The following is a 20781-nucleotide window of genomic DNA, read 5'->3' on the forward strand; positions in this document are numbered from 1 at the left end:
CCTCAGGAACACGAATCCGTTGTCCAAATTGAGCTACGATTTTTTCCCTTCGAGATATCCTCGAATTTGTACCAAAAATCGCATAAAAATGAGGATAACTCGGTCATTTTTGCAGATAGATCAATTCTTCTTTCGGATTCGGATTCCTGAGCTCAAATTACATCAAGATAGACTAAAAAATCAATTTTTTATTTTTGACCCCAAAAAGCTGAAAATTGGCGATAACTCGGTCAATTTTAGAGATAGATCAATTTTTCTTTCAGATTTGGATTCCTGAGGTCAAAATACGGCAGAAAAGCATATTAAACCCAATTAAAACAATGATTTATTTTTTGCTCAAAAATCGATCGAGTAATCATCAATTATTCGCTGTTGGGAGCAGAAAAATTAATACATATCGATCGGTTTCAGTCGTAGACCCACTTTGACTCGTCGCAATTCATGCATGGGTTGAAATATTCGAATTTTTCGGTCTACGAGAACAGGGGAATCCAGCCCGAGCTTAGCTGGAGTCAGGTAGCCAGGGGCACGCGGTTTGTTGTGGGGCGTCACCTCTGCTCAGCCCCCAAGGTGACGTCTCACAACAAAGCGCTGCGCTGCTGGCTACGCTGACTTCAGTAAAGCTTGGGCTCCTTCGAAGACTGAGAAATTCGAATAGTACCCCACTCGATTAATTATTTATTCAAAAAACGAGTGGGCTGCCTCAAAATATCAGGTAAAAAATTATTTCCACATTTGAAAAATCTTCTTTTTTTATAAGGTACAAATTCTGCCCCCATGCTAAGAAGATAAAAAAAATTTTTTTATTCAACCCACCCTACTGATAATTAGAAACGCGCTCATCTTCCGTGAATAATATGCATATTTTCCGCCACTTTTCAGACGGTGCCGCGCAGATGAAATTACGTACTCAATTTTCAAAAGGTAAACATATTAGCCCGTGCCTTGGGCCGACAATAAAATCGGATGACGGTTTTTCCGCTCATGTATTTCAGTCGGTCGGTGAGACGGCGGATTTCGGGTGTATACGTCGTTCCCGGTTTAATCTACAACTTTGTTTCTCAGTTATCCGTGGACGAAGTTATAATTCACCGGACCGCCTCGAAGTCCCCGTGCATCGCGGTGGTTATTCCAACGATAAAAGGGCCGGAGAACAAAGCCTCGACGTATCAACCTTCGGGAACGCGTCGCCGCGTCGGCACAAGGTAAGAAAACCTCGAAGGTAAGCCTTGAACCTGCGACTCTGGAAACTCCCGAGGGTCTCCGAACTTTGACAGACGTACGTATACCGAATGCATACGGATCGGTACGCGGGCGTCACTTGTATAGGTGCAAAGGGTGTAGAATTGGCTGGAAAATTCAGTTTTGGAACGCGTGGGTACGCGTCGAAAATTCACTCTCTCCGAAAGTGCGCGGCAGCGATGGCCCGGGGCACCCTCTCCCAAATTCGAATCATCGCGACCCTTCGACATACGCGAACGTAATCGTCAATTTATTATCACGGACGTGTTTCGTAGAAAATATTGTCCTCCGTGTTCCCAACTGTGAAATTCACGAATCAAGAATTGTGAAGCGGAGGGACGGAATCGATGAAAAAAAAATTGAGATCTCGTCACCTCGCGAGAGGACAAATTTTTTCCCTCCATAAAAAAATCTGGTTTCAACGCCCTTCTGGCTGGAATCTTCGTCAACTCCCTCTTCTAATTCGACCTTCGTATCTAATCATCCGTACGAGACGTGCGTCGCATTCTAAAATCCTTAAAATTTCGACGATGTACGTTACCGCATAGATTTCACGCGACCGCATGGTTTTCGGGTATGCGAAGAATCGGTTATGGGTACATTTTTTATTCCCATTTCGTGCCTCGAAACCGCGAGGTTACGTACTCGTATTATATACCTCGGTTCGAAGCACTCGTATCACGTAACACGTAATACCGCGAGCTTCGCGTGACGCTCGCGTAGATCGAATGAAAAGTCGGTAGCATCTCGCGGAATGTTACTCCCTCCCTCCAAAATCTCTCGTAACTATTGTACTCCGCACCGCTCTGAAACGTATTCGTTTGTTCATTTTTTCACGCTTGCAATATCCTTAAACTCCTTGGTTTTCACCGGGAAAAAGTGGCAAAAATAACCCGTGATTCGGCGAACGTCTTACCACATCTCGTCGCTTCGGTCGCGAAAAGAAGAAGCTTAATTGGATGCAGATTTTTTTCTAAGGAGAGTGAATTTTTTTTATTTCCATTCCTCCAGTCAGCTCTTAGGTGGTGGTGGGTCATTACGATAATTACATCGTTCGAACGGCCACGATCTTATCGATCTTGGAAATTAAGATAATGCGAACACAACGTTGACACGTATCACGCATTTCGGCAGTGCGTTATAGATTTATTCAGTCAGTCGGTTGTTCACGCCGTTGAATCAAGGCTACAAATACGAGATGGCTGCAGCCTCTCGATCGTACGGAGGCGGCGAAGGTGGCAGAAGTGGGGGTGGCGGTAGAGCCGGTCCTTGACATGCCTCGTCACTCTAGCTCATGAATATTTATACACGCCTCAACTATACGTTGTCTATAACCGAGCGTCTCTCGGAAACTTTTCAAATTATAAAAATGTACACCCGTCCATTTTTACCAATTTAGATTAGTGGGGAAGAAAAAATCATACGAAATTAACGATCGTCCGGTAAAATACATTATCTCGTTAATGTTAATTTCGACCAACCGTTAACTATTGCAGCCTGCGAGATAGACGGTGATACGAAGTCGATAATTTTTCATCGAGGATCGAAGAGAATGGAAATAAAATTTAAACGAAATTCATCGGTCCTTTTGTCCAACTTCTTTGCACGTAGTAAATTAATGGGATCGCGATCTACGGCGATATTTTACTCAAACGCGGGTCAAGTTGCCGATCGTCAGGCGTACGGTTTTCTTTCACTCTTCTCCGACTCGTGAAACTATCGGAATAATAATTGTTCATCGATTCTCACCTGAACGGCGCTGTTGAGGAAGCAATTATTCTGCCCAGGTTCGTTGAGAAGTCCTTTGGTCGTGGTGAAACTCTGGTTGTGGTCACCGGGTGAGTTCTGCTGACCGCCTTGAAGCTGTTGCCTGTCGGGTGCGAGGCCTGGCTGCTTTGCGAATAGATGCTGGTTTTTGTTCGGAATCGTTGATCTGTAGCCATTGTAAACTACCGATTCTTGCTGAGGCACAGTTTGCTGCTGTAACCCCATAGCCGACGCCATCCTCGCTGTTTCCTACGTCGCCGTCATATCTGCAAATAAAAAAAAAAAAAGAACATAAACTTTTTACGTTTCATACGGATCTTTCCTTTTTTTTTTTCTATCTCTTTCGAGATCGTTAACGCGTGGTAAAAGTTGTCGCGTTGCAGCGGGAACCCGTGTAGATGAGGTTCGACCGACAACGAGACAATAAAATCTTATACCGAAATACGTGGGATCCGATCTTTACGAAAGAGAGGTTGCCTTATCGTGTGAATTCCGCGACTTTCCTATACCGCGGCTGCATTCATACCGAAATCGGGAGTTTCTCTAATTAAAAATTCGGTGAAAGCTATATATAATACTACACAACGTACGAACGCGTTTCGCTGAAAAGAATTTTTCTTCATTTACCGCATTGGCTCTGCAAAGACGACGATTACCTCATGAAGAAGTAAAACTTTTATGGGGTACCTGGTGTGAGCTCGGCGCATCTAACCATGCCTCGTAAAAATAACGAAGCTTTTAGAATTGCCGTTCTCGTAGGTGGAGGTACACCGAACGTAAAAATATCCGATGGATCTGCACGTTGTTGCTCGAAGAAACGGGCAACGTGAGCAGAAATTTTTCTTTCCAACTCCATCGCTTCGAAAACTCCGTCGATTCGAGTCGCGGTAATTAGACGACACCGATCCTCTTTTCCGAATAATTGACGAACGAAAATAAAAAGGAGTCGAGGGTCAGGGTCGGCTCGTCCGCAGATTCGTGATTAACGACCGAAAATCTGGCTCGGTGTTTGACATGCTGCAGTTGCACGGGTCGTTATACAATAATACCATGCGACGAAGGCAGGCATTCCACATGAATATAAATGTCCACGTGTACGTGTGTGTATGGTGCATTTACACCGTGTGTCACGCAGACACACACACCCAGCTGAATCACGCACATCGCGATATGAAACAGTAGCAGTGGCGGTACGAGCATCAATGAATCGCGAGCATCCGCGAGCGTTGCACACGTGTAACTTACACACCGTCGGACACGTGTGAGCGTGTGTAACTATTTTATACAAACCGAGTGTATAAACGTTACGGCCGCACCTAAAAATACTTCGAGCGATTTATTCACGTGGCACGTTCGTACGAAGCTTCTAAACACGACTCACGAACGTACGTATTTACATTTACATATATATCCACGATTCGATAATTATTATTTATGTAGCGCATAAATGAAATACACGTGTAATACGTGTGTACGACTCGCGTGCACCTAGCTAAGTACGAATCGTTCGCGGTTATCGGCTTGTCATTGCCGATTTCGATCCGAAAATTTGTTCACCTCTTCGGGACGCCTCGCGATTGCAGCGATTCTTCACCGAGCAGATATTTCCACTCGCCGACGAAGCACTAGAATGAAAACTTAGCGGCTGTTGCACAGTTTTTCAAAGCAAAGGTCAGGGATGATGTCAAAATCGAAGAAAAGATAACGCATTCCAGACGCTGCAGCCTCGCCTTGAATAATTATTTTCCAGGTCAAGCTGAGCAGCCGGCCGCGAGAGATCTCCCTTCGCTCTGGTTCTACGTCATCTTTTCCATCGCACCGGTTTCCTTTTTTTTTTTTCATTTTTACCAATGTCATTTCACACTTGTACACCGGATACTTAATTTTGCAATCGCCTAGCTTCACGTGTTGCAAATTTTTCAATTATTTTTCCACGTTTCGTTTCATTGTCTACGCAATTATCGTTTCGATCGATTAGATATCAATTAATTCCATCCAATTGATCATGATTTCTATGTAATTTGTTCTTATAGGCGTTACAACGGTCCCAACGCACTGCAGATATCTGAAGCAAACGGTAACGGTAATCGCGGTAGCGGAGCTCGCTCGAGAAGAAAAAAAAAATTAAAAAAGATCGAAATCAACCAAAACGTAATGACTAAAAATAATGATATACTAGTTTTTTTTGCGATCACATAAATTGGCGATACTGAAACTCTTTGTACGCAGACTATATCTCGATAAATTTTATTCTTTACCACGTTGAAGTGAATCGCGGACCTGGGATTATTCGAGCATGAAAAAAAATATCAAACGCCGTGAGATGGTGGTAGGAAATTCCATTGTCTCCGTTTAAACGGTGAGCTATGAAATTTCAATTATTATTTTACTAATGAGTGAGAAATCGTTGCGATGCAGAGCGCCGATGAAACTGAATCGAGTGATTTTTTGTTTTTCTCGATTCGCCGAGGCTACACCCCAATCACGAAATCGTGGCGTAGGGATCGTCGAGTGTCAGCCGCAGACGACGTGGACGGTGAACTTTTTTAATGAAAAAATACAGTGCGGGACTCCGGAGGTTTTATAAAGACCATAGAAAGACAGAGGCTTCTAAACCTTCTGTATACTTTCCTATACATCGTTTGACGACCATCATACGTGTTCGGCATGGCAAAGTTCGAGAGTCACGACGCTCGCTCGCCGTACGGAATTACAACGACGCCCCCGTCGAGCAATATCTTCTTCTATACGGTGACCGAACTTTTACGTACGTACGTACGTTACACGGGGTGTCTTCTCCAACGGAGTTTGAGAAGTTGTGGTAACACTTTTTAGAGCTGCGAATTATTTCAGAATAAGTCTGATAATGAGCGCGGTTAATCGTACCGCACATTTCCTGCACGGTTTGCTAGCCGAATCATTAACTCAAAAATGATAGTGTAGACATTTTCGTTCGGTTTGGCAGACGCCATTTATTCCCGCGTGTGCAGATTACACAGGAAGCGGTTTTAGTATTCGCACATACATTTTTTTCTATATTTAATTTCTTCTTTCTCTTTTTATTCTTTGTTTCTCGCATGTTATTTCTGAACGTAGTTTGGGATGTTCGAAAACGGTTGCGGGGCCATCTGGTAAGAAACGAGGCGCCGCGACGCCTACGTATTCGTGTTATTATACCGCGCGTCTGTGTTCGCACGTCGCTGCAACGTAACGTCAAAATCCAAAAACTCGTGATCGATTTTTAAAATTGATCCATGAAAATTTGGGGAATCGGAATAGATGAATTTCGAAGATATCTCAAGTTAATTCAAATCGATGACAGACTCATTTCAAATACTCTGCATTCTTATGTATTTTGATGGCAAAAATCTGAATCTGCAAGCTACGCCAACAGCACGCGTCTTTGATTGCTCTGGCACAAACGACTGATTGTTTATCCCCGATACGTGTACATGTTTCTACGTCATTTACACAACGTCCAATAAAAACCACACATACACCTGCAATCGAGCCTTGTGCAGTGCGTTACACAGAATCGTACGAACGGTTTTCTGCATTACGTATACGTGCGCGAAGAAGCCACACCGCGTGACTACTGAATGGTTCACTGTTCGTGTACATTTTACCGATGCAATTTTTTTCTCAGTACATCGAGTACACCAATAGAAACAGCTACGGTAATGTAAAGTTCGATGGTAAAAACTGGCTCATTTTTTTCCTGGTTCAGAGATCTTGTTAGGTTTGGTTTCTGAAAGCTTGCAATTTTCATAGTGGCCTCCCAAATGTTTTACCGATTCGTTAGAGAAACCGATGATACACATCAGCTGGGTAATAATTTTACATAAAAAGAGTTATTTGCCGTAAGAGAATCTGTAGCGACGCCATAAACGAAACAAAAGATTTAACTGTCTCGTTGTGAGGAGCCCATTGCGAGCGTTTAGTCGAACACGACTCTAAAATTTCGGTATAAAGTTGGTAAAAGCTTTTTCACTAAGAAAATTTTCAAGAGAATCGAGCTTAACAAAGCTCGTATTCAATCCAGCTATACACGTCCGAGGTAGACGCTTCGAGTTCATAAGCTCCTTCAGGTTTAAGTTTTAAAGCACACAAACTGTATATCTTATACTTGACACCCACTCGCTCATTGTCAGCTACAAGATTAAACTACGATGATGGATATAGGACGCGATCCTTCGAAAGCAAAAACTTAACCGTCTACACGGCTTATCGCCAAACATTATTGTATCATTACACTTCAGTTTCGTTGTCAAAATTAGAGAGAGAAAAAATTATTGAAACGAGACCAAAAAAAAGTTCAAGATAAGGCGAACCAACGAAAACGAGACGAGTCAAGTGCTGAGGAAAAAAAAATCTGTAGGTACATTGAATTCGTAGACGACGATCCGACTTTACTTGTGATATAAAAATAGCCTTATCTTGTCTTCGCCGGAGTCATCGTGATTTACGGACCCTTGAACTTGGCCTCGATCGTGGAATTGATGGAAAAAAAAAGATCCGGACGTAACGCCGGGAACGCTCTTTCAAAATTCGTGCGCAGGTCAGCGGAGATGAGAAACGGAAAAAGTTTTTTCCGCAGAAGAGCGAGTTTTTAATATCCACAGGGCCCGCAGAGCCTGTCAGGTTAAGCGAGGGTTGGGCTCGCTGCAGGGAATTGCGGCCACCAAGGGCAGCCCTTTTGAACCCATCGCATATGCGTCACGCGTTGAAAGATTAATAGCTCACGAACACGCTGTTCAATATCCAATGAATTCCTTATTCGAAAGTAACCGATGTATTATACGGGGATGGGTTTTAGTACCCAGACAAAATCGGCCCCCCCCACGATATTCGCACCGAACGACGTCGCTAAACAATATTACCAAATCTAAACACCGAACGGTTTGCGAAGACTGCAGAGCGGATCAAGATTTGACAAACCCAGTCGGTGCGGTTGGAACGATTGACCCAAAAACTGAGACCGACAATGAGGCGCACCGGAGCCAAGTAATCCGCGAGATTTCACCGTTTTTACCCCCTTGCTAATAGGATTATTTCTGCCAGCTCAATTACCATGGCAATCGCAATTAGTGGATCGATTTTATCGAGGGATTGGCTGAGCCCGGATCGATTGGTATCTTCATAAGAATGGCGAGCCTCGACGACCAAAAGTTATATCGCTATCCAAGAATGAGGATCAAACCAAAAATGTTTATAAAAGGTAATAAAGGTAACTTCTGTATCTGAAGTATATTAGCTTCAAGTGCAGCCCCGGGTGCAGGTTGGGTACAGCCTGTATATCTACCGGGGTATCAAATGTCCTTGCGATCGGCTCAGCTAAAATTCTTTCGCGAAACATTGCACGGGGAGGCTCGTGCGCCGTTTGTGGTTCGAAGACGATAATCCCGTCGGACTGGTCAGGCATTGAATTTCTCCGCTTCTCTTTGGTACCACAAAGAAAAACGAAGCTGCCTATCCCATTCGCCGAGAAGTCCCTATAATCGTACGATTCAAAACTCCGTAGGAGCTAACTCGAACGAACCTTCGATTTTCTTACTCGATTGTTTTTACAGAAATTTTCTTCCCGGACTACGAGAATCACGGGGGTTTTTCTCATCTCGCGTTCCACTCGGTTTTTTTCTTTTTTTTGAGGAGGTCATAAATTTTTTCTCGCTATCAGGCAGCACGAAGTAGAGCGATAATCGGAACTGCTAGCTTCTTTCTAATCGTTTTCCAGTAATTTATTTCACCTCACTATAATATACCTTTACAGCCTAACGACCCACATTCTTTCGGGGCAATTTGACTGTATTATATTTATACGCGTCTCAAACTCAAGGAAATAAAACATTTTTAACACCGCTATTATTAAGCGGAGTAAACATAATGCGACAGCGAGGGTGAATCGCGAACAGGGAGCGACCCTTTCGCTGCATAATTTCACGCACGGAGTAACGGCGTTTCTAACTTCACTTGAATAAATACTTGAAAAAGTTTGTCGAATCGTTGATGAAACCTCAGATGATGTTCCGCCTCGAAAAGGCAAGAATTGAATCGGACCAAATTTAAAAACATAATTTTTCAATTTCGAGATTACGTTTCAACGGTTCGCCGTACACATGGGAAATTCAAGGCCCTAACGCGAAGCTAATCGTACGTGAAAAATTTTGCGAGCCAACAAGGGTCAGCGGGAGGGATTGGCCAACCCATTCCGCGAGTGTCGCACGCCGTTTCGACAGAAACGATAATTAATTACAAAAATTAGTCGCGTCGCAGCGAGTCACAGTGTACGATACGAACGCGAGGCAGTTACGGTATAATAATGTAGAGCGAAGAATTGTGAGCTGTCCAAAGTCTGAGATGGAACAAATTTGTTACCTAAATGATGATGGAATGGAATGTCATTAATACGACGGTGTACGCTCGGTAAAAGTAAACCTCGACTATACGGCCTCCCGAACCACGTAGAGTCCCGGACCCAGCCCCTCCGCTTTTTTTCCTTTCCTAATAGTCGAACGCACGGGGTTCGAAGACACTTCGTACGTTCGGAGGTACGCGATATCCTCGAATTCTCGCCACCTTTTGAACCGGAGGAATGCCTCCGTTGCCGCTCTTCGCCTCCTCATCTTTTTCATCCTTTTCCATCGCGAGGGTATTTCGCTCGCCGAAGAAACCCCGAGCGTCTTACGGCTGCCGTACACTTCGCGGTTGATGATGATAATAGCGCCCTGCACGCGGTTCGGCTTCCTCTTGCTCCCGATCTTTACTTTTTATTCTCCCTCTCTTCGTTTTCTGTTCTTTTTTTCGTCGCCCAGCCTCTACGCCCCCCGCACCTCGTGTGCTCCGGAGGCTCCGACTTCTTTTCGTTTAATGAGCCTCGGGCCACGGACCGGTCCGTTGCCCAGGGGCCGAATCCTTGTTGTGTTCCGAACACACAAGAGGGCCTCGATTTTCGTTTCCAGAGTCTTCGAACGCGGCCGTTTTACGTACGTCGAACGGCGCCCAGAACCCGAATGGAGAGGTAAAAAGAGAAAAAGGAAATGATCGTTCTTTTACGAATAAAAAGAAAAAAAATAAATACTCGAGACGTAGATATAAGGCGAACGGAGTATAAGTAGATGAAAAACAAGAACGATAAAAATAAAAAAGGGTGCCAAAGTTGCTGCCCTACAACTATAACGTCGGAGGTCCTGGGGGCGCGCATCTGTGCAGCTCGTGCAGCTGGACTTTTAAAATGCTAAAAACCGTTTGGCAGGACGTCAAACGATACGGACGAAAGTACGGAGTCGGATTCGCCGTATAATTTTATTGGCCCACTCCGTTTCTAATGGATAATAATCGGTCGCTAATTATCTGAGGCATAAAGTATCTCACGTGATGTATACGATATTAAGTAGAGTAGACCGACTTTCGCACGCGTTCGTAATCGTATTATGTGCACAAGAAAATGGCTTATGTCTGTGAGTCTATATAACAATCTATATACAGAGATATAGGAACATCATTTATTATGATTCTACTTTTTTTTTTTAGCTTACGTAATAAATCCAACGAACGCTATAGATCTGACCGATACTTTTGCCCGTGGCTATTTGCCAATGGCGCATTGCACCCTTCGATGTATTGCACGTAATATTCACACGTATTCTGCCGATGTATTTTATTCTCCGGCGGTAGGTGTAAAAAAAAAAAAACAAAAAGTACGACCCGGGTGTGTTTTACGTGCCAATGCGAGAGCGAAGGCTCAAACCTACCGATCGCTGATGAATAAATCGCTTACATGTCCCGTTACCGATGGGTATTAATCCTTTTAGTTTTGTTCATTTTTTTCATCTCGCGAAGCGTCGATCCAACTGATCTCGATTTTTATTTCTCACGTTTAAAATTCCAGGTATAGATATACGTCCGTGTTTGATCACCGTTTTTGTCAACGTGGGGCGTCATCTGTCCATCGGCGATGGTGGGAATTGAGAGAAATTAATTGAAATCCAAAAATTGTCAATCGAATTATGATTCAAATCGGAAAGCGAGATGCGAGTTGTGAAATATTCCATTATTCATACGTAACTCCGTGAGCGTTTGCAGATTTCAAAATCAGTTGCAATTTACCGCGGAGCAGCAGACACCTCGTATAAGAAACGTCGTTTTCAGATGCGGATTTATGTAGTCGGCAATGCTCCAGGTTCTCCATCTTGCAGCTAACATACGAGGGCGATACCTATGTCTATGCGTACGTACACGTATAATTTTTATCCGTTTGAATTTCCTCTCGAGTTCAAAAACTCGATAAAGTTACGCGAGCGATAAACGTCTCCGTGTTCCTTGTTCCTGCCAGAAATAATTTTCATTTCCGCCACAGATAAATATTACAATTCCTTCCCACACGCGATAGTGGGCGAATTTTTTTTTTTCGCACCGAATCGCACGACGCGTGTCGCGATTAGTTCGAAAATTTAAAACGGAGAGAGAGAAAGAAAAGAGAGAGACGCGGGGGCACCGATTACATCACTCTTTTCGCGATGCACAATTTTAGTCAGAAGAGAGGTGTTCGCACGTATACATGTTTCCCGGAGGTGCAGCACTTAATGTAATGAATTTTGCTAGCACCGCCATATTGTAGGTACGTATCTCAACCGTATCCTCGCATCACGCGTCTACTACACGGCAATTTTGTTGATTACGCGCAGGTCACCTGTTCGATGTAATTAATTAAAACTCATTCCAAGCCTGGCCGATGGGTCGTAAGCCAGGCGTCAGAGTAAACGGAATGGTGATCGGTGGCGGAAGTAAACTACATCTGAGCGGACGTTAGCGACCGACCAGGGATAATCCGTGCCGATATATAATTTCATCGCGATTCCATCGAACGATTTCCCAATCAATTTTTCTCTCCGACGATGCAGTATCCCGGCAAGGACCCGGAGGTTTATCTGGAGGTGAAATTCCTCGGGGACGATGAGGTATTGAACAGAAGCGCGGATCGCGTTTATTTGGGTATACACGAGACGCGGGACGCCACTGCGACGGTGGTGCACCTGGTGATATCGTTCATTGGAATTTTGACGAACGTAATCGTGGCGTCGGTCATCGCGGGTACAAAATCGCTCCACACCGCCCCCAGTTGTTACGTACTGAGCATAATCATTTCGGACTTGGTGGTGTTGGCGGAAATTTTATTCGTCGTTCTCAAGCGATGGTTTAAATTCTATCCGGATATCGACAGAGACTACGTGGCCTATTTGACCCTCGAAGCCTCGATACTTACGATCGTTATATTTTCGCTGGAAAGATACGTCGCGTTGGGACTCACCCGGCCAGGGGCTTACGGGACATTCAAATTCTCGAACGGCGTTAAAAGCGTCCTAGTGATCTGGTCACTCGCGGCTACGTTCGCCGCCATGGAGCTCAATTTGAATCTTCATTTCGTCCCGAGTACCAGAAATCTCATACTCGTCATGTCCACCGCGATGTTCGTAGTTCTCCCCATGGTTATCATCGCCACTCTGGTCGTACTGGTGTCGATAGACACGTCCAACTTCAGAAACTGCGGAGCCGAGAGCGACGACTCCAAGGTTTTCGGTGAGTTTGATTTCTTTTTTTGTTTTTCCCCCTAAAAATATGACGTCTCACGAACGGAGGGAGATCGTAACGCGAGTTAAAACCCATTTCAGCGACCCTCGCCGCGGTGTTCTATGTCAGCATGGCTCCGTATCGGATGGTGTCCTTGGTACGGTTTATGGCTCCAACGTTATGCTGTTCGCAAACTGTACTCAACGGAGGCTACTTGATCGTCGAATTATCTGCCGCGGTTAACCCGATACTTTATGGCATCGTAGCCAAGCATTTTCGCACCGCGTTCAAGGTATACTCACGCATTATTTATACACGTCCGACACTCCGCGCCCGATTCGCGGAGCTTCGTTTTTTCAAAATGCCCTTTTCCCTCCGACCATTTTCAGGATACACTGAGGAGTTTTTGCGCCGCCGATAATGGGCGACGCGAAGTCGACGGTATTTGCTCGTCAACGCCTTGAGGAGACGGAATATCCGTGGCGGAACCTTCGACGTGGATTTTTTCGTCACCTTCCACGTGCTCGGGATGGGGCGATTACCGATGGGGGTGCGTTGCCGAGGAACGAGGACAACCGGAGTAAAATTTTGATTTAGATTACACGTGGCAAAAAACCTGGGGGTCGACAAAGTACACCCTTTATTTTCACGCGACCAAGACAAACAGACCGCGTTATTGGTGTTCTGAGATATTGGAGTACGCAGTCGGATGATATTTAGCCAAGTGGAAGGCGTGAAATAAAATTAAATCGTTTCTTTGACCTCGAACAATAGAAATGTCCAACGATACGAATGTGTGAGTATTAATTATCCAAACGCACCGACTCCGATATTTATTTAGCAAAAGATCCGCACGCGCCGCGACATCGTAAAGGGTCTCCCATGTACACGAAGGGTAAGACGAGTACACCTCGGGGTGTTAACTTCGTGTCGCTTCTATTTTGTAATTTCAAGGTCCAGGCAGCCCGACCTCGCCATAAATTTTTTTCCACCACGATTCCGGTACAAATTCTCGCCCCCAAGTCGTCCGATCCTAGTTCCATTTTTTTTTTCCTGCCATCCGACGAGTGTAAAAAATTCGAGTCGAGATACGCGACGAGCGATAACTGCGTGAAATATTCGAATGAATAATTAATCGAAGCCGAATCGAGTTCGGAGTCGTCGTGCATCTGGCGCGCGTACACCAGGGCCGAGCATCGTCAATGAAATTCTGCACGCGTTTATACGATGCGCACGTCTATTAATATCCCGAGGAAATAATTCAAGTGCAGTTATAGCTGGAATATATTCTCGTTAGCCGCGATGACCAACTAGCTAACGTACAGTCGTTTTACGCTAATTTCTACGCACCGTTGTAAATCCCATGTACGTCTATCACACCTACGCCTGAGAATACCTAATTATTTCGAAGGTTGAATTAACGGGCGCTCTATACCTACTTAATCGCATCGTAATCATGTAATTGGCGGAAAATAACCTCGGCAATAAACTTTCCCCTATTTCGTGCCCACATTTCGCGTTGTACGCTCTATATTACAATCTGAACAGGAACAGAAATAATTCCTATAGTGGGAAAGAAAGGAGCCAAACTGAGGATGGACTGGAACAGGAAGAATACGAGTTTTCTGATTTCAAATCCATTTTGCTGATATAATTCGACTCTGAACAACCGATGGCATATTTCCTTGTTGGCAACGAACGATTATTTCTTTCATTTTTTTTACCGCTAATCAGAGCGCAGAATTTTTGCTTCGGCATCAGCAGTTCGTCGTAGTTGTTCGGTGTGCACACCGTAAGTCGAACAATATATTGAGAATAAATGGAGAGTGAGTGATTTGTTTTTTTTTTTCGTACACTCTGTATACGCAATTTACCGTACCTCGTACACCTTGGGATCAAAAATGGATGCGGGGGAGTCTGAAACACAGAGGAGAGAGACACGGACTCAGTCGAACGAACTCCGTATAACACCGTGACTCAGGAGCCTGCTTCGAAAGTAGAGCGCAGGCCTGTGGAATAATATGGTTTGTTCTTATCGTTGCCAACAGATACATAACGCAGAGTTTTAACACTTCGCGCACACGCCGGCGTATCAACCAGTCGTCATAATTATTTTAACGAAATTTTTTTTCGCTTCATACGTTAAATAACATCCGATGGAATTCCTTTCATTTAGATAACAGCATCCTTTCACGATTCGGGGTCCTTTATTCGACGTACCTACCTATACAGTTTCGTTTCTAAGGCCCGAAGGATTTCAGCACGTGCAGAAGCGTAATGTTCATTTGCTCGTACGGTTACTATCGTCATCTCGAGGGTATCGAGTGACATCGTCACTACATTGTTTCCTTCGTACGTATACGTTACATGGTATAAATGTTATCGCTGAGTCATCCGATAAGACTAAATCGAACTTCGATTCTATTACAGAATTGATTCCATTGTGCACCACCTGCAGTTCGCACTGCAGCGCTGCACTGTACGCTATAGACCGAGAGAACAACCAAAGAAAGAAACCACTGATTTCGAAATTCGAATGAATTACGTAGACGATCATCGGATTTTCGAAAAGGCCGAGGATTCGAATTTTTTTCGTCTTCGGATAGAAACGGTTTTTTTTTTTTAATTTATTTCTTCCACCCACCCCGCGTGAGATCTACAATTACAGTATTCCAGAATTTATGTGAGAGATTTGTACGAAATACCGTCGTGAATTCCTAATTATTCCACCGACGACGAGTCGCAGTGTTATGTAAATGGTGATCGATATGTTTTAATAAAAAACGACGTGTGCTCGGAGGATAAGCTCGGTTAATGGATCTGCTATTACACGTATGTAGGACTCCTAATACTTCGGGAGGTATAGAGCGTATTTCTGATGAGGACCGCTGATTATAATCGGCTTTACGCACCTATATTGTATCGTACTGTTCACTTCTGCCGCTGCTGCTGCTGCCCGGTAATAATAAGCTTCTTCACCGATGACCACATAAAATCCCTTCAGAATGCAAAATGCAAAAAAAAAAAAAAAAAAATAATCAGAATGACGTGAAAAACAAGATAAAATGAAATCGAATAAGCGATACCCAGTCATTAATTTTCCTTTGGCAGAACAAAAAAAATAATAAACGAGTCTGATGTAATTCGAACGTATGCAGTTCATACAGATATATGTATATACCTGTGCATGATTCACCGTATGTATAATTTTTTAGCGCAATTGTATAGGCAGCCTAGTCGCGGTCTGCGTATAAACTGTTTGAAATGATAACGAACAATTGTGTGTACCACGTCGTGTATGAATACGGAATGATAATTCCCTACACATACGGGGGAGCCCGATTGTCTTAGTCAATATAAACGTAAATGTATGAACATTATCCGCACAGGCAACGCGTAGTTCGTCTCGAATTTCTTCTGTTTTGGGAATACAGAAACCCATTAACGTTGTTGTGCAAGTTTCACACGATTGTTCCTCACGATACGTGAAACCCACGATCCGACGTAGCGGAGTTGGATCCGAGCCTCTGGGTATCAAGAAAAGCGTACAGGTGAAAAATAAAATTTTCCATCGCCAAAAAGGCCCGGAGTCGCATCGAACGCTGGTCGCAGTTGTCACATTCAGGTCCTTGCAATAGATGCGTACGTGTGTACGTGGGGTGAAACTCGGTTGACCCGGTGTCAGATTTCGTCTATTTTTAAATCTCGATCTTTCGCTGATCCGTGAAAGGCATAGAAAAAAATTACGGCTACGTGGTAAAGCTGCAGTGAAATTTGATACATAGAAATTTGTTCTCAAGTGCGACGTGCATACGGCAGGCTGCGGCCAGTTGTCAAGTTATTTCCGGTCACTACCCAAAGGCATTCAACTTGGTGTACAACCTCCAATTATTTAATTCAATTGTGAGAGAACGTAATTCGAATTAGCGCAAACGCGCGATACGCACCGTAGAAACCGTACCGCCGTAAAGTGTACACTCGTACCGCAATTTCTGGATCTCGATCAGATTTTTAGTGAAATAAAATATTTCACCCATTCGATGTCCGAATCAGATTTAATTTTTTCATAAGCTTGTTTCAGAGAGGTGGGGGAAGAAGGTGCGGTGAAGAATTTTTATTTCTCATTTCGACAATACGAGATATGCAGATTGCCGCGAGAAAAAATTCTGAGACCAATATTTATGCTGGGGATATACTTTTCGAATAATCCTCTAACGAAATTACGTAAGACGATGGTCAATGTCAGTGTCGCGCCTCTAACTCATTCGCTTCCGTCGTTTTTCAACGTCTTTTTTTAATATCACACATTTAATATACACTATTCTAACGTTTCGCCAGCAGCCAGAATAACCGAGCTGGAGTTTGCTGAATTAAGAGTCTTGGAAAAAAACGAAGACCGAATAGCGAAGCTATGAACTTATACCGACAAGACACGAAGCCAGAGAAAACTTATCTCGTTTCACGTCGTGTACAGAGTGTGCCGAGAAAAAACATAGACCAGCAATTTTATGGGATGTGGATATAAGAGACGTGGGTACCGCCTGAACAAAGTCCGGCGAATTTGAGCATATTTTTAGCGAAACGATGGGACGATGAATTTTTCACATCTCCTCGCGTCCTCCCAGCAGTTTTCATTAGAGATTTTATTTTGCCGGTCTGCGGGGACCACCCTGTATATGTGGGTATTATGTTCTAGGTGTACGTCGTTGGGAGTTTGGGAGTTAGACAGGAAGCTCCTATACGGCACGGAAGTAAAGGTAAAACCTACTTTAACTGCGATTAGTTACATACAGTTCTTGCTTGCATAGTTGATAATTTGAGTTTCAAACCGGTTCTACTTCTACAATACACGATGATTACACATCTCCACATCTGTACGAGCGTCCATTGTCCTCGAAAATTCTCCTAATGAACGTTCAAAGTAGAAAAAGTAAAACGGAAATTATGCCGCGGAGCGAACCGCGAATATTCATTTTTTCCTGGTACGTGAGAGTAATTTTTGCAGAGATATTTTCGCAACAGTATGAACAGCGATAATCAAACTACCTGACTTTTGCTCACCTTTTATTTTTGTTTTTTCGATCAAAGGAACTCCAGTCGTACGAAGACCGTTGGTGAAGAAGACCCACCGCGTCCACAACGTCTCGATCTCCTCCCGATGTTCCGAAGTTCGTGGCTCACCTTACTTTCCTGTCTTTTCTACGATGTAGCACGTGTTACGGTTTTTCATCGGTAGCTCATATCTGCTTGGATGCATGTGTGCAAACCAATGCCCGATCACCGAAAACGATCGCTGAACATCCTGTCGGCGATTATTTTCCTTCTGGTTTTTCGAAAATATTTCGGGGAGAATGGCGAATTTCGACGGTCCACGGATTTTTGCAGTAACTTGAAAAAGTGAAATAGAAAATTTGCACACACTGTCGTTGGATTTTAAGATCCTTTTGCACCGATCGTGTTCTTGGATTCTTTTGAGACTAGTTGCGGGTCGGAAAATCCTGGCGGTAATTTCAAATCCTTTCGAACTTACGCGTTCGAGGGTTTCCCAGATTCGATTGTTTTATTCGCACTTTCTTTACCGGAGAGATAATGTTTCAGGATTTGAAATCCACACCGTTTATTCGTCACAATTACCGTCACATTTCTCACTGTTCGTTCCTAAACCAGGATAACAATTGAATTCAAAAAATCGCCATCACCAAGTTCGAAAAATAATTGAAAAGCGAGAGGCGGTGGTGTTCGATTTGAATGTGGAGAAAATATTGGCGAGCGTTTACTCGGACCTCGAAACGTCACTTTTTTGAATCGAAAGAATGTTCATCGGCGAGTAGCTGAGAACGTTCATGCTTCGTCAGCCGGCTGTCTACGGATACTGAAGTCCATATGGGCGCCACGCGACTCAAACATGAAGCCGCTCAAGATGGCTGCTACTTCAGGCTGCGCAATTGGTTAGCCAGGGTCAGGTGGGTTCTCAACCTTATCACCTTCTGTCCCCGACCCACGACCTCATCCCTAATACCTCGATAACAATCGCACACCTGAGCCAATCGCCCATCTCAATTAGTACGATCTAACAAAACTGAGTATCGGTCGCACGTTTCTACGCGTACCGTGAAAAACGAAGATCGAATCAATTCACTGTCCTCAATTACCGGCGCGTATGTAAATTCCCGCGATTCGATCGTCCGTCGAATGGTACGACGCATTGTTCATTTTTTCATTCGATTAACGCGCCGCGATACGAAAAAACCTTCCAGAATTTTTGCGAGCAAGCTTTCACAAAACTGAATCGCACACGAACACACCGCAGGACGGATCCTCTTCTCCCTCGTGATCGCACTACTACCTGCTGCAGCTGCAGCGATATTATAAAATTGCGATGCTGCAGGTCGATTGTGAACAAGCGAAAGATTTTGCGGTGCGGGCTGCACGAGGATACCGTAGGATACCCAAAGGTAGAAGATCCTCAGGGGCAGGTTCATGATTTACCTGCACCTTGATGTACTACCACTTCTTTCACGGTGTATACCTGGCGGGCGTTTTGCGGCCGAAACTTCTTCGGGCTCTGAAATAATGCCACGAAGAACGATCGTTGCGAGCGCTTCGATTTTTCGACGCGGCGTTTTCGCTTTACGCGGAATGAAAACTCCGTCCGATAGCAGCTGCGTTTCCTCTCGATCTTCTCAATCGTTCTCGACGAATTCTGAATTTTTACCGATGGCGCAGCTGCGTCCGATGGTCAGAATAAAAAAATGGACGTTTCACGCAAACCTGACCTCACTCAAAAATACTAGGGCATACGAAACCCTTGTTTGTCTTTGGCAAATGACGTTAAAAATTGTCTCTTTTTCATAAAAAAACTTGGACTATACAGCTGTTGATTAGCGTCGTGCGTGTCATTTGCTACGTGGCTTATACAATTACGAGTACAACGAGCCGGAGGTTCATTAGCTAAAAGCGTAACTCAAATCGCTGACGATGCAACGAAAAAATGGCTGAATAAAAATAGGCTGGCTCGTACTACGTTGGAAAAAAGAAGCTCGAGTTGTTTAGTCACGTCTGGGACGGTGTAAAAATAAAAGACGTAGACCCAAAAAATATAACGTAATGAACGGCGGTATAGCTTTCGGGCGACAAAATAATTTGCGAAAATCTGGCCTAGGGCCAATTTTTAATCGAGAACGAATACGAACGCAGCATATCGCGTGCACATACTCGTACTTACGTGTACGTATGTATAGTTAGAACGAGGCCACCGAACGACGCACTTTTATACACGTGATCCCCGAGGCACAAACATCCTGCATTATAGATAGGCTCATCTCCTCCTTTTCCTCTCTCTCTTTCTCTCGCGGATTCCTCTCTCTCTCTCCCACCTGTTAATATTTTCATTGCGTACACGCGTTTGTTCTACCCAGGTTATTCCGTGTCTGGGCACCTGTGTACCCCGCAAAGCTGCGGAATAAAAAAGGTCCCTGCAACGCGCCCTTCAAGTCATTCGGTGCTCGCTATCGCAGGGGTGAAAGAAATGTTCTGAAATTCCTTTTTTTAGGCACGATCGGTGTGACGTGCATCATAAATTACTCCAAAGATACTCGATGACGTGTGTGAAATAATTGACTCATATTTTCGATAACCTTCTCGCGGTACCGCAATAGCGCCTGGAATTTTAAACACTCGAATACCGACCCACATCAATCGACGCGGTCGTAAAAATCTCTAAGATCAGATAATGTTTTGATATTATAAATTTCCCGTAAGATTGTTCGATCTTTAGTACAAACATTCCGCACTTCTCGAGTACCATCTCAATCACCCTCGAGGATCGGAACGTCGCGGTGTTCCACACCCTACAGTGCTTGGCTCGTAATAAGGCTGCAGCTCACTCTGGAGTTACGCTGTTCGTGGGAGTTTTGGCACTTTCAATTTCTCAGAAATGCGCCCGTCTGCAAGGACGACGAGTGGGTCCTGCGACCCGACACTCTCCGGCTAACGATACCACGTTGCTTTGACCTTTGAAAAAGTTTCCAACGCCTGGCTTTTTTTATATCCAAAAAATCCGACTCCATTTCCACACGCAGACCGACTATTCCGAATCTGATGAATATGAGATTCTGGATCCCTCTGTACCGAAGTCAATTGTAGAATCGCTCGTTCGTTTGGTAAAGACTGATCGCAAGATTCGATCAAGTTACGTAATCGTCG

General features: G+C 44.1%; 3 protein-coding genes across 5 annotated transcripts in view; 2 read left to right on the forward strand and 1 right to left on the reverse strand.

Annotated features, from left to right (window-relative positions):
• The window catches only part of LOC105688662, a 51461-nt gene extending 33008 nt beyond the window's left edge, over nt 1-18453 (reverse strand). Inside the window, exons 1-2 of the mRNA XM_012405169.3 lie at nt 17638-18453; nt 2992-3275 (exon numbers count right to left, since the gene is read on the reverse strand). Of these exons, the coding sequence (XP_012260592.2) occupies nt 2992-3246 (255 nt within the window). The 5' untranslated portion in view covers nt 3247-3275; nt 17638-18453. The remainder of the gene's footprint in view (nt 1-2991; nt 3276-17637) is intronic.
• Nucleotides 775-17804, forward strand: LOC125501504. The gene is made up of 4 exons (XM_048657708.1): nt 775-924; nt 1066-1205; nt 17273-17333; nt 17665-17804. Exons 1-4 carry the CDS (start codon nt 858-860, stop codon nt 17784-17786), a joined length of 390 nt encoding a protein of 129 aa, XP_048513665.1. The 5' UTR covers nt 775-857; the 3' UTR covers nt 17787-17804.
• Nucleotides 3335-13365, forward strand: LOC105688559 (thyrotropin-releasing hormone receptor-like). 3 transcript variants are annotated; one of them, XM_048657706.1, is made up of 4 exons: nt 3335-11626; nt 11694-12585; nt 12678-12868; nt 12966-13365. In XM_048657706.1, the coding sequence occupies exons 2-4, from the start codon at nt 11904-11906 to the stop codon at nt 13038-13040; spliced, it is 948 nt and encodes a 315-aa protein (XP_048513663.1). In that variant the 5' UTR covers nt 3335-11626; nt 11694-11903; the 3' UTR covers nt 13041-13365. The 3 variants fall into 3 exon arrangements, with proteins under 3 accessions (XP_048513663.1, XP_048513664.1, XP_012260409.2); XM_048657707.1 differs by having other exon boundaries at nt 3335-11236; nt 11366-12585; XM_012404986.2 differs by having other exon boundaries at nt 3335-12585.
• Nucleotides 18454-20781: the final 2328 nt, after the last annotated feature.

Source organism: Athalia rosae, chromosome 6 (genome assembly GCF_917208135.1).
Source record: "Athalia rosae chromosome 6, iyAthRosa1.1, whole genome shotgun sequence".
NCBI classification, from domain to species: domain Eukaryota; kingdom Metazoa; phylum Arthropoda; class Insecta; order Hymenoptera; family Athaliidae; genus Athalia; species Athalia rosae.

Coding starts and splice junctions, on each gene's coding strand:
- LOC125501504 (XM_048657708.1), top strand. CDS start 858: ATGCATATTTTCCGCCACTTTTCAGACGGTGCCGCGCAGATGAAATTA. Junction 925..1,065: donor ACGTACTCAATTTTCAAAAG/GTAAACATATTA, acceptor TTTGTTTCTCAG/TTATCCGTGGACGAAGTTAT. Junction 17,334..17,664: donor TATACGGCACGGAAGTAAAG/GTAAAACCTACT, acceptor TTTCGATCAAAG/GAACTCCAGTCGTACGAAGA.
- LOC105688559 (XM_012404986.2), top strand. CDS start 11,904: ATGCAGTATCCCGGCAAGGACCCGGAGGTTTATCTGGAGGTGAAATTC. Junction 12,586..12,677: donor CGACGACTCCAAGGTTTTCG/GTGAGTTTGATT, acceptor AACCCATTTCAG/CGACCCTCGCCGCGGTGTTC. Junction 12,869..12,965: donor ATTTTCGCACCGCGTTCAAG/GTATACTCACGC, acceptor GACCATTTTCAG/GATACACTGAGGAGTTTTTG.